At 45.3% G+C, this 15,536-nt stretch overlaps 1 protein-coding gene across 3 annotated transcripts in view; it reads left to right on the top strand.

Annotated features, from left to right (window-relative positions):
* LRRK1 (leucine rich repeat kinase 1) overlaps positions 1-15,536 on the top strand; it is a 73,453-nt gene that overhangs the window by 26,547 nt on the left and 31,370 nt on the right. For 2 of the 3 annotated variants that reach the window (XM_014874579.2, XM_088172664.1), the window contains 9 exons: positions 1,789-2,015; positions 2,513-2,640; positions 2,779-2,942; positions 3,648-3,785; positions 7,386-7,498; positions 8,609-8,685; positions 11,915-12,044; positions 12,579-12,691; positions 13,513-13,727. In XM_014874579.2, coding sequence (XP_014730065.2) covers positions 1,789-2,015; positions 2,513-2,640; positions 2,779-2,942; positions 3,648-3,785; positions 7,386-7,498; positions 8,609-8,685; positions 11,915-12,044; positions 12,579-12,691; positions 13,513-13,727 — 1,305 coding nt within the window. The remainder of the gene's footprint in view (positions 1-1,788; positions 2,016-2,512; positions 2,641-2,778; positions 2,943-3,647; positions 3,786-7,385; positions 7,499-8,608; positions 8,686-11,914; positions 12,045-12,578; positions 12,692-13,512; positions 13,728-15,536) is intronic. The other variant, XM_088172665.1, reaches the window with a different exon arrangement.

The following is a 15,536-nucleotide window of genomic DNA, read 5'->3' on the forward strand; positions in this document are numbered from 1 at the left end:
ATCAGAGAAACAGCTTTTCTGGGAAAACAGTGGAGATGATTAAGTATGAGTTAGGGAGTAAATCCCCTCTCTTTGTGGCACTGCTGTCAGGATTTCTTTCACTTAACATTTTCACTGCAGAGTCCTGAGCCAACCAAACCCCTAAGGTAACTCCACTGATACCAAGTTACTGGTACCAGCTGAATTTGGTCCCCTGTCTCTAAGTCAGATAGAGGGGTTTAGCTGGTCCTGCAGTTTGCAGAGACACTGTCAGCTCTTGTCTCTGGATAGGAAGGAGGCCACTGATTGCTGGGATTCAAAAAGCTGCCTTGGATACAGAACACCAACCTGCAGCACTGATAGCAGGTGCTGGATTTCACAATCTTGTCTGTGGTTTGAGAAGTCATTACCTGCATTCTACAGATATCTCCTTATCACCTTAAATACCCTGAGGCCATGCCTCTGCATTTTTGAGGGAAATGATACACAGCAATCTAAATACAGAGTAGAGATGGGTTATCAGTCTGCAAAGAGCAGCACAGACACAAGATCCTGCTTGCACCCCCTAAAAGAAGGCTGTAAGCATGTATTATTACTGCACTGGTTGGTGTACTCAAGGACAAGTACTTTTTTCCTAAGCCAAGGGATTTGTTATACGTGCTACAGGTGAGAGAAAAGTTCAGAAAACTGCATACTGGATTTAAAACAAGAGTTTCCAAGCAAGAAGCTGTTAAATGTGCAGACTTGGGAAATCTGGCAGTAAAGAGGATATGTTTGGTGTGAGGGTAAAAGCTTTGCAGTGCAGCTCCCATTGGGTGCTGTGCACTTTGCAGTAGCAGTGGAGACTCTGCTTAATTTGATTTCTTGTTGCTGCTGGCTTGCTGTGTTTTACAGGGGTGCCTTGTGGCATGGCAGTGGATGTAGCTTTAAACAAACAGCTGGAGCTCTCTGCCTTGGTTTCCCCAGTGGCACAATGGGCATAATATTTCCATTCATATTTGTCCTGAGGCATCACAAGTGAAGGTTTGAAAAGCACAGTGTCTACACTAAGTACAGCTACTGTCAATATCTAAAAAGTGCATCTGTTTGTACTTACCCTTTGTTCCATTCTCCAAAACATTTGAACTGTCTGATCTACATGACCAGTCCTGAGTCTCAAATAAGCATTTTAGATAGGCCTTTGTTTCCCTTTTCTTTCTCTCCCTTCCCCAAATACATTCCTTTTAATTCTAAATTTGAGGTTAAAAGTCCGAAGAGCTAAATACTGGGCATTGGAAAGCAAATTAAATTTGCTGCCGGGTTCTTGCTGCCTCCTGGTGGAGAATTAACAATCATTCAATTGAGGCTGGTTTTGGGATGAGTTATGGCAAGAACAGCAAGTTTATGAAAACGTTTTGGGAATATAATTTTTAAAATGTGAATTTCAGGACAAGAATTGGAATGCAATGAGGTGATCTTGAAAATGAAGCCGTGGGTTTTTTCCTTGTATTAATGACCACTATGTGTTCACGCTTCCTTCTGTCTAAGCCGGACCCTGAATAATATGGACTGGTGGTGAAGTCCAGGTTCCCTGCTTGAGCTTGCTCATGGTCTTTGGAGTGAAATCATGGAGCAGATATGGCAGGGGCTGCTGATATCCAGGCATGATTTCATCTCTGAGTCAGTTTAATTCCTAGAAGCAGATTGGAAAGTGAGCAAAATGATTATGGCCTGTGCTCTGCTCTGCCAGATTCCCAGTGGTGTAGCACAGGCTGAGACCAACTGGGATTTCACTCATGTGGTTTTCTCTTCTCTCTCTGACACATGCAGGCTTTGTGTGTGAACTGGTCAAACCTCAAACTGCCCTGGGTGGATCTAGACTGGCTGATCGATATCTCCTGTCAGATAACTGAGCTTGATCTCTCTGCCAACTGCCTGGTGTCTCTCCCATCCGTGATCCCATGGGGGCTGATAAACCTGAGGAAGCTCAGCCTGGCTGACAATCAGCTGACAGAGCTGCCCAGTGTGCAGTCCTCCGATGAGATCATTTGTACAAGGTGTGTGCTCCACACAGAGCTGAGCCTGCAGGGAGAGCAGGCTCAGCTGGGCTTGAGGGAGGCTGTGTAAGGGGAGAGCACATGGCAGGAGCTCCTTGGTCTGTTTTCTGTCTGCTGCAAGGTTCAACTTAGGATTTGCTTCTCTGCATTCTCAATGTTTCCGAGTTTGTTGTCAGGACAGTTCTGGGGACTTTTATTCCTGCATTGTCTCAGGTTGACTCTGCTTTTCTCCAGCTCTTGTGAGCCCTATTCTTCTAAGCTGGCTCAGAGTGACATTTACTGGTTGATTCCATTGATTTGATCTGCTGTCTATCCAGACCACCTCTCTCTGCTCCCTGGAAGGGTTAATTTTCTAATTAGAGTTTTATGCTTTGCCTTGTGAGGCACATTTCAGCTGCTTTCATTCAGAGCTGAAGCTCTCCTGGTAAAACAGATGGCAACAGGAGGCTTTGCTAGTGTTTTACTGATGCCTGACTGAGATTGTTCTGTACTCACAGGTTACTTGAGGTCGATGTATCCAGCAACAGGCTCTCCACTCTCCCTACTGGATTCCTACATCTTAAAAACCTTAAAAAACTCATCGCTTCCAAAAACTATATGGAGAAGTTATTTGACGAGGAAAACAGTACGTACAGTCCAGTGTTTGGCTTTCATTTCAAGGCTGGGCTGTAGGGAAGAACTCAAAAATGTTAAAATAATGGCTTAAATGGCTTAAAAGCTCTCATGCTTTTATACCAAGGCCACAATGTTTCATGTTTTCCAGCAACTAATTGGATTGGTTTAAGGAAGCTGCAGGAATTTGACGTCTCTGACAACAGGTTGGTGGAACTTCCAACGGTTTTTCTATACTGCTTCAAGTCCCTAAACATACTGAATGTTTCCAGAAATCAGCTGAAAGTGTTTCCAGATCCCTGGGCCTGCCCCCTGGTAAGTTGAACTGCTCTGACAAAGTCAGAGGCTGAAAAAGCTGTTGAAACAATGCAAAAAAAAAAAAATTGACTGTGATGCTTAAAAAGCTGTCAGATGCTTAATAGGCTGTTCTGTAGGAGTGCCCCTGCCAAATTTGGTTTATGGGTTTCAAATCCAGTCTTTCTGAGGTTCCACCCTGTTCTCACCATGTTGATGGCATTGGTGGAAAAGTTTTAGGATTGTGTCTTACATGGATGTATTAATTTTCTCTGTGGTTCCTCTGAGCAGAAGTATTGTTAAGATCATTTTACAAAACACCCAACTTTCACCAGAGGTAACTTTGCCCAAACCCATGGCAAACTAGAAAATCTGTATCCACACCCATCACTTTGACTTTATTCCTCATTTTTACAGGGACAGCAGGGGAAGAGTATCCTTTGGGGAAGTGTTTGTTTGTGGTTGAAAAGCAAATGTGGGAGTGGGTGATTTTCAAAATAATTTTTTGAATACTTCTTGCCCACCAAGGAATTTGGCCAGCAATTGAGTGCATCTCCTTTGAAACCCTATGTACCTGCATGCCTAGTAATTTATCTAGATCAAGATATCTAAAGAGACCACCTAGAATTGATTTATTAAAGCTTTTGACATGTGACAACTGATCTAGCACATTATTAAAAGAGATGATTACTACTCTGTAAGTGTGGGGCTTTTTATATTTTCCAGAAATGTTGTAAAGCATCTAGAAATGCACTGGAATTCCTACCTGATGCACTGACTGTGTTCTGGAAAAATCACCTGAGAGAAGTGGATTTTTCTGAGAATTCACTGAAAGAAGTTCCAGCAGGAGTCTTCCAGCTGGAAGTAAGTGTCATTTCTTCATAGTTCTCACATTATTTTTCCTAATACTGACTCAGACCTCAAACTGGCTGCCTGATTAAGGTAGGAGCACACGTGCTGGTTTGGACTGGTGCAATTGCACAGAGCCCCTGAGCAGGCTGTCACCCCCTGAATCACCACATTCAGGCCCCTGTCCAGTGAGATATATCTAGTTTCTGACACAAGTCTTCTGAGAACTCTCTGGATGTCTGTGGTTTGCAGAATTTTGGGAGCACAGTTTGGAAGACAAGCCTTGCATTGTAGCTCCAAGCTCCAGCCATTGAAATGTTGATGTACTCAAGTACACTCACAAATAGTACTCACAAATAGTTGTGCTTTTTCTTGAAAAAGTGTTGTGTAATTAGGAGTTAATCTTTCTGTGCTAAAAAGAATATGTTTGAATGTCCTAAACAGTGCTGCTTGGGATCTCTGTAATCTTCAAGGTTGTAGATTAAATAATTCTTTCCTGTAGACACCACAGATCCATGGGTTTATGTCAAAATTCTTCAGAATTTCTGCTTTCACATGGTGTTGATGTGAAACCAAGCAGAACTTGGGGTTTCCTCCAAGCTTCCGTGCAAGATTGTGAAACTCAGGGCTGTGGAGAGAGAAATAGAGGAATCTGTGCCTAAGTTCCATGCTTTTCCCTGCTGCTCTCTGAGGGAAGGATACAGAAGTGATGGTTCATATCCATGTCCAGCCCTGATCTCAGGATCTGCTGCAAAAGTGCCTTTTATTCCTGCTGGAACACGAGGGTTCAATTCCCTCAGCTCTTTCCAGTGATCCCTGCACATTTGGCTTGGCTCTCTTGTGGCCGTTTGTTTACAGTTGGCATTTCTCCTGAAACAGAACGAATCCTATGGACTATTGTCTCCAAAACTTGTTTTTTCTGAGTGTATTGAGAACCATCCCAGGGGATGGGAGCTACCATGGCAGATATTAAACACTAGATGGTGCTTCCAGGGCACAATTCCTGGGTGCTGCTGCTCAGAGGGTGCTGAGGGGTGCAAAGGCACCAGGACAGGGGAGACCTCAGTGCAATCTTTACTGATGTTTTCAAAGTTAGTGAGCCTTGGCTGCTCTAAATAGTGTCAGGTCTTATCTGTATCTCGTCAGAATTATATTAATAAATATCAAGAATTTTCAGTGCCCTTAGGGCCAGAGTGTGGTGAGCAAAGAGAAGGTGAAACTCCATGCCTGGAGGAGCCCTGGCTTGGGCTACTCCTTGATTGTAGAGTTTGTGTGAGTGAACAGGGCTGTGCTCATGCTCAGCCCTCTCCAGAACAGATGTGGGAAGGGAGAGAAATGGGAAGCAAATATCTTACAGATAAAGTATTATTTTTATGTAGGAACAGCAGTGAGCTGTATTCTCCCTGGGAAAAGCAGATAGCAGAGGCTGTCTGTGACATGAAAGCACTTGTCATGGGACAGTCATTTGTCACTGTAGCTGCAGTGTCATTTATCACTGGCCTTTGCATGGTTTGCAGAGGAATCTCAGGACTGGGACCAGCTCAGTCCTTAATACCATGTGTACTCCAGAAATGTGTTTAGAGAAACAGAAACCTCCTGAGCTTTCCTGGCTGCTGCCTTCTGAAGGAACCAACCAAGCCATGTCTTAGTTCTCTAGACTAGTTTGCTTCTCCCTAGTTTGCTTCTCCTGAAGACACCTGCCCCCCTCTGGGTGGAATAATTCAGGTAAGACTCTGGTCAGCTTTTCCACATCATGACATGACCGAGGTACCTTAATCTGGACGCTCCAGTCCCTTCACTCAGGTGTCATCTCACACCTTTTTGCATGCTGTGGCAGCAGCTTTGAAGGAAGTTTGTCTGCCACTGCCATTGTGTCCCTTCTGAAGTCCCCCATTCTCACACTGAAAGGCAGTAAAAATGGAGAAATTAGAGAGAAGAGGCAGTTTTAAAGGGCTAGAGATCTCCAGAGTTTCAGTCATGAACCACAGCCGGCTGAGTCACTAATTTTCCCCCCATGCACAGAACCAGTGGAGAGAAGCTCCCCAGGCTTTCAGCTCCCTGGAGAGTGGCCTTGATCAGTGTTTGGGGGGACACAGTGACTGAAAAAGAACACCCCAGTTAGACCCCACAGAACACAGTTGGTGCTAATTCTGGGACGTGCAGCCTCCCTCTCCTCCCACCCCCTGCCCAGGGGTGTTTTGGGGAGAAGTCTGAGGCATTGTCCTTGCACAGCCCCATGCTGACACTTGGAGAGAGCCCCACAGGAGGAGCCAAGGGCAGGCTGGGCCCTGCTTCCAGGGCAACACAAATTAATGTAGAAGCATTGGCTGTCTGGATTCAGTTTTCAGTTTTTCAGTTTTCCCATTCCTTAAGTGGCTCACTCTGTCTGCAGTTTTGTATTCCTTTCACCTTCCCCAAATCCCAGCAAAGCCCAATTCTGCCCTTCTCCATCACTAGAGGGAGCATTTTGCACGATAATTCCCATTCCAGCCTCTGCTGGTTGTCCATCGCTTATGTCACATGGACACCTCATATTTTTCCAATCTAAAAAAGGGGAGGAAGGCCAACAAACTGGCTTTGTGAGACACTGTTAATCCTGCTTGATGAAAAGGGGCATAAACCTTTTATATTAACGTGGAGCACATAAAACATTTAACACACTTGATGCTGAAGTCTCTGCTGGTAAAACATGATTTCCATGGGGTATAATTCATTAATATTGCTGTACTTCTGGCAGGAGATAATTCAGCTGACATTCTGCTTTATCTCAGTTTTTCATGGGGGGGTACTTTCTGGATAAACCTGGTTGGAAACTCTACAGACAACACTGGTTTTCAGTGGAAAATTGGATTTTCAGCCAAATGAAAATCATCGTTTGAGCCTCAACATTATTAAGGGCAGATGGAAGACCATAAACTTTACAAATCTGAATGGGAACTGCAATTTTTTTTCTTCTATATTTCAGTTTGAAAGGAGATCTTATGTATTTCCAGCTGAGTGCTGTCTGTGTGGTGTTAACTGTATGGTATCAATCAGCCTCACTTGTTTTTAAAATTCTTGTTTCTGCTGGGAAGGGAAGGAAAAAGGAGATGTGTAACTTGTATAAATCTTGGAAAGTGAATATAAATCCTGTCCATTTTAATAGAGATGTCATAAAAAAGCAATCAGAACTATTCCTTGTGTGAAGGGGTTCATGTTTTGCACCTTGATTTTGTCCATGTGCCACAGGTGTAAGCCCACTCTGACACCAGCTTGTGCAGACACATTTATTACACATATAAGTAATCCATACGTGGCATCCTGTGTTGGTAAATCAGACTGTTCTTTTCCATTTGGAAAGGCTTCCTCACTAAAAAGTAAGATGTCCTCTGGCATGGGCAGTTTCCAAGTGCATCTGTCAGCAAGTGGAGCAATAATCTCCCTGGAGTGAGTGGTGCTGCTCCGTGCAGAACTTGCTGGGGACAGGGAGGAAATGTTTGCATGCTGGGCAGCACGGACAGGATGTTCTGATGAATAAGATGTACTTTCTTCGTGTTTCTGTTATTTAATAGCCATGCTTAAAAAGCTCTTTCTGTGTGTTTGGTGCTCCCTAACTCCAGGCTATTTCTCTCCTAGGCTTTGGTGTCCCTGAAGCTGCTGGGAAATCAGTTAGTTACATTGCCTTCGCAGGATAAGTGGAATTGCAAACAACTAAAGTCGCTGGATCTTTCAAAAAACCAGCTTGGGAAGTAAGTGTTTCTTTCAAGTTTTGGCTAAGAAAACAAAAGCTGAAGAAATAACAGCAAACCCAATCCCTCGTGTAACACAAAGGATGTCAGGAGAGAATTAATCACCTGCATGGAAGGCATTGATACCCACATACCATGTCCCCAAGTATATTGTGTGTCTGTGACAGTGATGAATTATCCTTTGCTGATTCTTTGGGCATTTAGCACACTGTATCATTTATTAAGTGGATAGATTATTGATAATGGCAGTTTAATTTCTGAGCATGTAGGAATTTCTTCAGCCCAGTGTGTGGTTCATCACTACAAATACAAGTTTGTGGGGAGCATATCTTAACCATAAACCATCTGGCTGGACTGCAGTTATTATTAGTGTGGGAGTATTGTTTTGGAAAAAATGAAAAGTCTTTGTTTTTTTAAATGGAAGTATAACCAGCTGCAAGTTCATAGAGAAGATTTCCAACCTAAAGGATTCTGTGATTCTATGACTGATGTTAATAAGGTCGTCCAATAAAAGAGTGATGTTCTTCTGTTTAGAAATTCCAATAGGGATGTTTAACATAGAGGGTTAAAGGTCCTTTATCATCTCCAAAATTGCACTGAATTGTGTCATGCTGATATCTTCTCATTTGGGTGCCTGTCCAACAGTTTTTGGAGTCCTTAGGAGTTTCTGTGTCAGCTGCAAAAGACAAATTACCACTTTTTGAATGTCCCAGTGCATTTCCAGAGTCATGCTGATGGGTCATCTTGTCCGAGCCTCCCTGGGGAGGGCAGGCAGTGGCAGCAGGTCGGTTCTCCAGTGCTTCTGGTGAAACTCCTTCAATTTGCTGTTTGACAGCCACTTAACCCTGACACCCATAGAGCTGGGGGTCAAGTGCTCCTGCCCTGGGAGCTGGGAGCGCTGCCTTGAGGAGCTCTCTTGATTTGCCAGGAGAAAACCACTGGGCTGGACAAGTGTTGATGGAGTCTGATTGCACAGTGGGTTTCAATCCCATCTCTCCAGAGCAGGTGGGATCCTGTGAGAGCTGTGAGCAGGGTCGGCCTCTTCCCCATGTAGATCAGCTCCTTTCCAAGATCTTTTCCCCACAAGTCCCTGTTTTTTTTGGCCCACAGGAGTGATGAGGGATTTAAAACGAAGAGGATCCCCTTTTTCACCACAAAGAACAGGGTGCGTGGTGGTCCTGAGGCAGGTAAGGCACACAGCGAGTGCTGGCAATGCCAGGTGAGCTGGGAGGCAGCAGGAATCTGCAGTTTGGCTGGAGAGGAAGCAGAAATTCCTCTGCAATTTAAAGTGCAACTGCATTTCATTAAGAGGATATATGTTCAAATAAAATGTTTCTAAAGAAATGATGCAGCTGGTTGGTACCACCGATATAGAAGGATGGTGTGAAACCTATTTGTTTTGCTCTTTCATGAAGGTTATGCCTTTTAGCCAGAGTACTAAGTGGCATGTTGAAGGGAAATTAACCCATAATTATCCCTGTGGCTCTTAGGATTGTTTCTGTTGCTGACTTTGTAAATGGCACATTTTCCCCTGCCTGTGATTTGCACCCTCAGGGTGGGGCAGAGTTGATGAAATGCACGTGAAATCCCAGAGAGAACAAAGGGATATCTGAAGAAATTGCACTGCTTCCTGCTCTCTGCGGGATTCATCTACATCTCTTTTGTTTGTTGTTTTATTTTAAAGCACTTGGGGAGCCTGCAGCCTGGCTCTAAACATTCCTTGCCAGTCTCAGAGTGGGGTAGAGCTGGCGAAGTCCTGACGCACATCCGAGCAGCCCTCGACTGCTCGTGGGAGGAAGAGGCCCTCCTGCAGCAGATCCTTCCCTCAGTTCCCCTGAAAACTCTGCCTGAGGTGAAATTGGTGAATGTACCATGCACAGCCATAGCTGTAGGTCAGGGCTGGAGTTCCTCACCTCCTTGGAGAGGCAGAGGCTCCACCTGGACCTCCGGGCAAGGCTGATCCTGCCTCGTTTTCCTGTCCATGGAAGTGGAGGCTGCTGTGCTGAGTAAGATGTGTGTGCCCCCCAGGGGAAAAGAGGTTGGTCTGTGCTGCTTCACAAGCAGGAAATGGAAATAGAAATGCTGTGACATTGTTGGAATACGGAACACCTGGATAAGGAATCTGAGCCTTGTGAATCTGTGGAGTCTGACATATCCTCAGAGCTTCGCTGTGAAGTGCTGCAGCAGCATTTCCCAAAGGGGACAGAAGGGCAGGAGCAGCAGGCAAAGGCAACTAAAACCAGCTCCAGAAGGGAATTGCTGTCCTAATGGAAATCTCTACATGCTGCAAACCCAGCATAACCCCCTGCAGAAAGCAGGAGAGAATGGGCTCTGCATCAGTAACGTCTGAACAACCAGAGCACGTTACACCCTGGTGCAGCCTGGAGCTGCCTCAGGTGGCCTCAGGTAGCAGGGGGGCACAGAGTGGCCCACCTGGCTGGTGCCATGGGTGAGCAGCCACAGAGACAGAGCAAAGCCAGCTCATCCCTTTCTCTCTGTTCCTCTGCCAAGTATAGCTTGGTGAGACGAGAGGATGTGGCCAAGAATTTAAACATCAAGAGAAAACAGAAGCTGGAGTACATCAGCTGCTCACAGAAGTCTCCTGGTGAGGTGGGGGTGGACAGGTTTTCATAAGATTTACCAACAAAGCTGTTTACTTAAGTCTAGATTATTTAAAGAGAATAATTTATGGATGCTCACTATACTTGATTGATAAGTCTCAGAATAACTTCTTGCACATGCATATGTGGTGTTGGTAGCATTTATTCATCCAAAAATACATTTTCAAGATGGGATTTGTTTTAATTTTTCTACAGTTCTTTAAAAGAAAATTTGAGCTGAAGCCAGAGAAATCATAAATAACTCATGAATAAATAATTACAATTCATAAACACCTCGAGCTTGCTTCCAATATAGTACAGTCCTTTCCACCTGGGACTCTTTGGTGAATTCAGAGTATTGCTGCTATTTTAAGAGTTTGCTCCTACGTGTCCAAGGGGAGCTAAATCTGTGTGTGCCTAGGTACCTACTGAAGAGCAACAATGCAAAGTTTAAGTCCAGCGATGAGCCAGAAAGGAAGTGAATTGCATCCATGAATAAGCCTGCTGTTCTCCTAAAATAATCCCAAAGATGATTTTTTAATTTGAAAACTCAAAGGCGGACTGTGACACTGCCCACACCAGACAGTCCTGTCACGTATATGAAACAGCCCTGCAGACAGTGGGACTCTATCTTGCTCCTTTCCTGATCACAGCTCAGGCTGGAAGTGCTGTTAATATTAGAACTGGGGAGTTTTTTTCCTGAGAAAACCTCTTCCATTTTTTTTTCCTCTTTTTGACTAAGTCTAATTACAGTTCCTCATGTCTTCTCTGTAAAGGAAGATGATCTTGGTGGAACTGTCCCATCCCTCAGGAAGGGAGAGTCTTGCATCTCAGGGAGTTGCTTTGATTGACCATGGAGGCAGCAGATGGTGCTGGTTGTACTGTCCTGATCAGACTCCAAACCTGCCTGGTTTTCCTCCATTTCAGGATGCTCTTTGGTGGATAAATGTGACACCGTCAATACAGCAACACATTCCATGGCAGTTTTTTGTGCTGCTATCCCAGGAGCCATTTCTGGAGTGAAATGATGCTCTTTGGAACTTGCAGAACTTCCCTTTGTTTGAACCTCTCCAGCAGCAGCAACTCAGCCATGCAGTTGATGCTCTTACTGCTTGGGTTGCTTCCAAAATATGCAAGATGCTCCTCAGTCATGGAGGAAGTTCCCTGAGTCCTTCTGTCTAAAACAGAACAGAGGAGCAAGCACCAGCATATTTTAGAGACAGCATAGGTCAGTCTGTCACCTGCAGTTTGGATTTTCTTCTCTGTTGTTACTGACTTTGATCCACCATAAATTACTGTGGGATGCAACGTTGAGACCTGAACATAAATTCTGACTGGCTTCTGGCTTTTCTCAGGTAATATGGAAGAAACACGTTGAGAACCAGCTGTGCCCTGGGTGTGCCCTTTCAGTGCCGTGTTAAGAACCAGTTGTGCCCGTGGGATGCTCTCTCAGTGACAGCTGTTAGGCTGCAATAGAGGCAGTTCACAAGATATTACCATGTATTCAACAGCGGGAGATAAGGTGCCACTCATCCCCAGAGCTGTTGTGGCAGACTTGGAGTTCCTCCCTCAGCACCCCATAAGTCCTGGACGCTGTCACCTTCCAACACTGTGACTTTAGGGCATTGAGACATGAACATTGATGTTTGATTGTCACTAAGCCATTTGCTTTTCTTGCTTGGTGGTGGCCCCTGCCAATGGACATGACCTCATGTCCTGCCCACAAAGTTCAGGTGAAGCTCTTGGTTCAGAGCCTTGATGCCTATTTTGTTGTTTCTTTTTTTAAAGGTGCACTTTTTTTCCTATCTCGTTCCAGGTCCTTTTTTGGAGTTTCCAGCATTTCTGAGCGATTCTCTGGAGGTTCTTTATCTGAACGACAATCAGCTGGACTCTGTCCCGCAGTCCGTTTGCCTCCTGAAAGGTTTAACAGAGCTTTATTTAGGAAAGTAAGTCCATGTCCTGGAAAAGCTTTGCAGTGTTATTTCCATGTTGTTTTAGTGACCAGTCTTCTGTGGAGCCCCACCCCAGATGTCCAGTGCTTTTGAAGTCAGAAAGCTGGAAATAGTCAGCCCCTTGTTAGAACTGTGCCCATGGTTTGCTTTAGATAAGGAGGAGGCTGGTCTTTTGAATTAGGGAAGATGATCTAATGCTTTGAACACAGGCCTGGGAATCTAATGTGCCTCTAGTTCGTTGTGGCTTTTTGCTGTCAGTTTCTGTAGTGTTACATTCAATAACTCATCATTTTTGCCTTTATATCCTCAACTATCCAGCAAAGATGATTACATTTGTCTGCCTTAGAGGATAAATGGAGGTTATAGATCACTTTTAGGATGGAAATTGCTATTAAAGTGCTGAGTAGTCTTATTAAAATGTTAATGGAAGATTTCTGCAAGGATAGAATAGCGTAATCTGAGAGTCCATGAGAGCAGCTACTTACACACAAAGCCTGGTTGTTGGTAGATTTATTTGTTTTTGTACAGTAACCCTGGTATCCGAGAGCTTCCTCCAGAACTTGGACAGCTGGCTAATCTCTGGCAGCTGGATATCGAGGAACTAAATATCAGTAACGTTCCTGCAGAGATCAGAAAAGAGGGTAAGGCTGATGCTGTGTATTCTTTATTAAATTGAGTGAACATGCAATAAAATCTCTTCCTTGTAATGGTCAAGAGCAGAAGCAGACAGTGAATGCCTGAGCCCTGGCTGGGGTTAACTGCAATTGCACAGGGAAACCTCCTACTTGTATTTACAAATTTGATAATCAGTGCTAAGCTCTGGCAGTAATGATGAATTTAAGACAGATCACGGTTGAAAATGATGACTTATAAATGCACTATTTCATTTGCAGTATACATAAATTCCGTGGCTTGCTTCCTGAGTGTGGATATTTTAGGATATTTAGATGGTCTCTCTAAAGACTGAAGTGTTTAGGATCAGCAGTCACAGTCCCATTGAAGTGACTTTATTGTGAGCTGCTGGATTTTTGGATCTATTACAATTCTGTCTTCTTTTTTTGTTCGTGTGCATTTTAATCAGAAAATCCTGTGGGAACAAAGTTATTAGGAATTATTCCTGCTCCAGCACTGTAATGTTGAAGCCTCAATCTAACTTTAACTGGAAACATAAAAGTAGAGGGAAAACCTGAGTATTTTCCAATACTAAATTAGTATTTTATGTTTCCTTTCAGCTTCTGAAGCGTAGGAGCCCCAGCATTTGTTTCTCCTTACAGTGCTCCATTGTGGAGCCTCCGAGCAGTGACCTCTTCCCGAGGTCTCTGTCTCAGGTTTGTCCACTGGAGGTTTCTTTGTTTATTCTCAGGGGAAGCAGGAGTTGAGCTGGTGTGCCTGCAGCAGTGGGGTGTGTGCTGTGCCTGGGGGGGTTGGTGCTGCGGTGCCCAGCCCGTTCTGTCCTGCACAGGTCCCAAGACGGTGCTGGCGTACCTGCGAGCGCAGCTGCGGCGCGCAGAGAAGTGCAAGCTGATGAAGATGATCGTCATCGGCCCTCCCCGGCAGGGCAAGTCCACGCTGGTGGAGATCCTGCAGACAGGGAAGGTGCCCCAGGTGATGCACAGCGATGCCACCATCAGGACAACGAAGTGGGAGCTCCCCAAGCCCGTGGGGCACAAGGCAAAGGTGAAATGTGGTCGGAGATCTGCAGGACCAGTGGGGTGGGGGAGCCCTGCAGGGTCCATTTGGGCTGGAATTGTCCTTTTGCAAAGAGCAGCTTCCATTTCCTTGCAAGTGACGTGGTTTTAGACACACTGCAATTCTGTTTCATTTCCAGTTGATACTAGAGGGCAGTTCTGTTTTCCTGACTGTGTTCTAAAGAGAGCTGTGTGTTGGCTAGGCTGAAATTCCGGCTCTCCCACCTCGAGTGGACACTAATTTTGAGAGAGTGTTTTAAATCAGCTTCTCTGCAGTAGATTGTCCTTTCATCTGGGACATCAGTACCTAAAGCTGGACTTCCTTGATATCAGAACTGTCCTAGGTGGGGAATGTGGGTGGAAGGTGTGATCCAGGGATATCTAAGGCATATCTTAAATACCGAGATCACAGGTGGCTCATTCGTGGAGTGTGGCATACTGAACTCCTTTGGAGAGTGCTGATTTAATCCAAGCATTTGTAGGTGGCCCTGTCCACTGCCTGCAGAGTAGCCCAGGGATTAGAGGATGCAGAATTGGTCCTGAGGTCTTGTCAGAGCTGAGGGGGTGCAAACACAGCACTCTCCCTTCCCAGATGAGAGCCATGACCACCAGATTGTTTAGGAAAAGGGGAAGGAGCCTGCTGAGTTCAGCTGTTCCGCAGCAAAGAGTGCCAGGCCAGAGACAGAAAGAAAAGAGCAACACAGGCTGACTCCTTGAAGGGTAGACTTTGATGGTAGAAGGGATTTGTGCATTTTGTGTTGAAGAGCAATTGAATAAAATAAAAGTGTAGACAGCACCAGGGACCTGGAGTGGGATCAAGACACTGAACGGGCTTTTGTCCCTCTCTCTGAGTCTGTATGTCCACACACACACTCACAGCTGAAGGTCTTTCGGATGAACAAAGCAGTCCTTGTGCTGGTTAGGGCTTGGTTTCAACAATATGGAAGTTCTTCCAGCTGTTTTTGGGAGATTTCACACGGATTGCACAGAATCAGAGCCCTGCTGAGATACTGAGCTGCTAGCTGAACTCTCATAGGGTAACTTCCACATGGGATCAGTCAGTACCTGGCCCCAGCCCCCTAAACAGAGCCCACTGGGTGTTATGTGATGCTCTGAGGATGGTGGCTGCAGGAAGGTCTGGTTTTGTGTTCAGTCTCAGGGTTTTTGCCTCCCCAGGGCCAAAGAGATTTAGGGACAGAGCTTTCCAGACATGCAGGTACTTTCTGCTGCAACTGGGAGCCTGAATGCCATTGAGGCAGAGAGCCATGCTCCCTCTTAGTGCTGTCGTGGGGCTGCACAGAGGAATGGATGCAGGGATGCTGGGAAGAGATCCAGAGCTGGAGAGGCCTCCATTTAAGCATTCCCTCAGAAATCAGTGAGTCTGATTCACAGCAACTGTGATTCTGGCCCATCTCTGCGTGGCACAGACGTCAGAAGCCTGGGAGCAATGTGTAGGAGGTGTTTATGGAAGGCCTGAGAAGCTTCCATCTCCTGAGCATCTCCCTTCTGCTTGGCTCAGCTTAGTCTGAGCTCAGTGGAAGTGATTTCAGCAGGGGTTTCCTGCTCCCCACAGCAGTAGCAGATAAGCTGCTTCAGTGGTCTTGTCGAGCGTGGCATAGGCAAGGATGGAACAGTTTCTATTACAGATGCAGTGAAATGCAGGGCTCAGAATGAGACCCTTGTTTGTACTGGAGAATCTGCAGCATGAACTGGAGTTTTACCAGCATCAAGGGCACCTCTATCGCTTTAGCAGCAAGTAATTAGTCTTGATTTCCTGTGGGGAAGTAGTAGCCATGCT

The sequence above is a fragment of the Sturnus vulgaris genome, chromosome 13 (genome assembly GCF_052056855.1).
Source record: "Sturnus vulgaris isolate bStuVul1 chromosome 13, bStuVul1.hap1, whole genome shotgun sequence".
NCBI lineage: Eukaryota > Metazoa > Chordata > Aves > Passeriformes > Sturnidae > Sturnus > Sturnus vulgaris.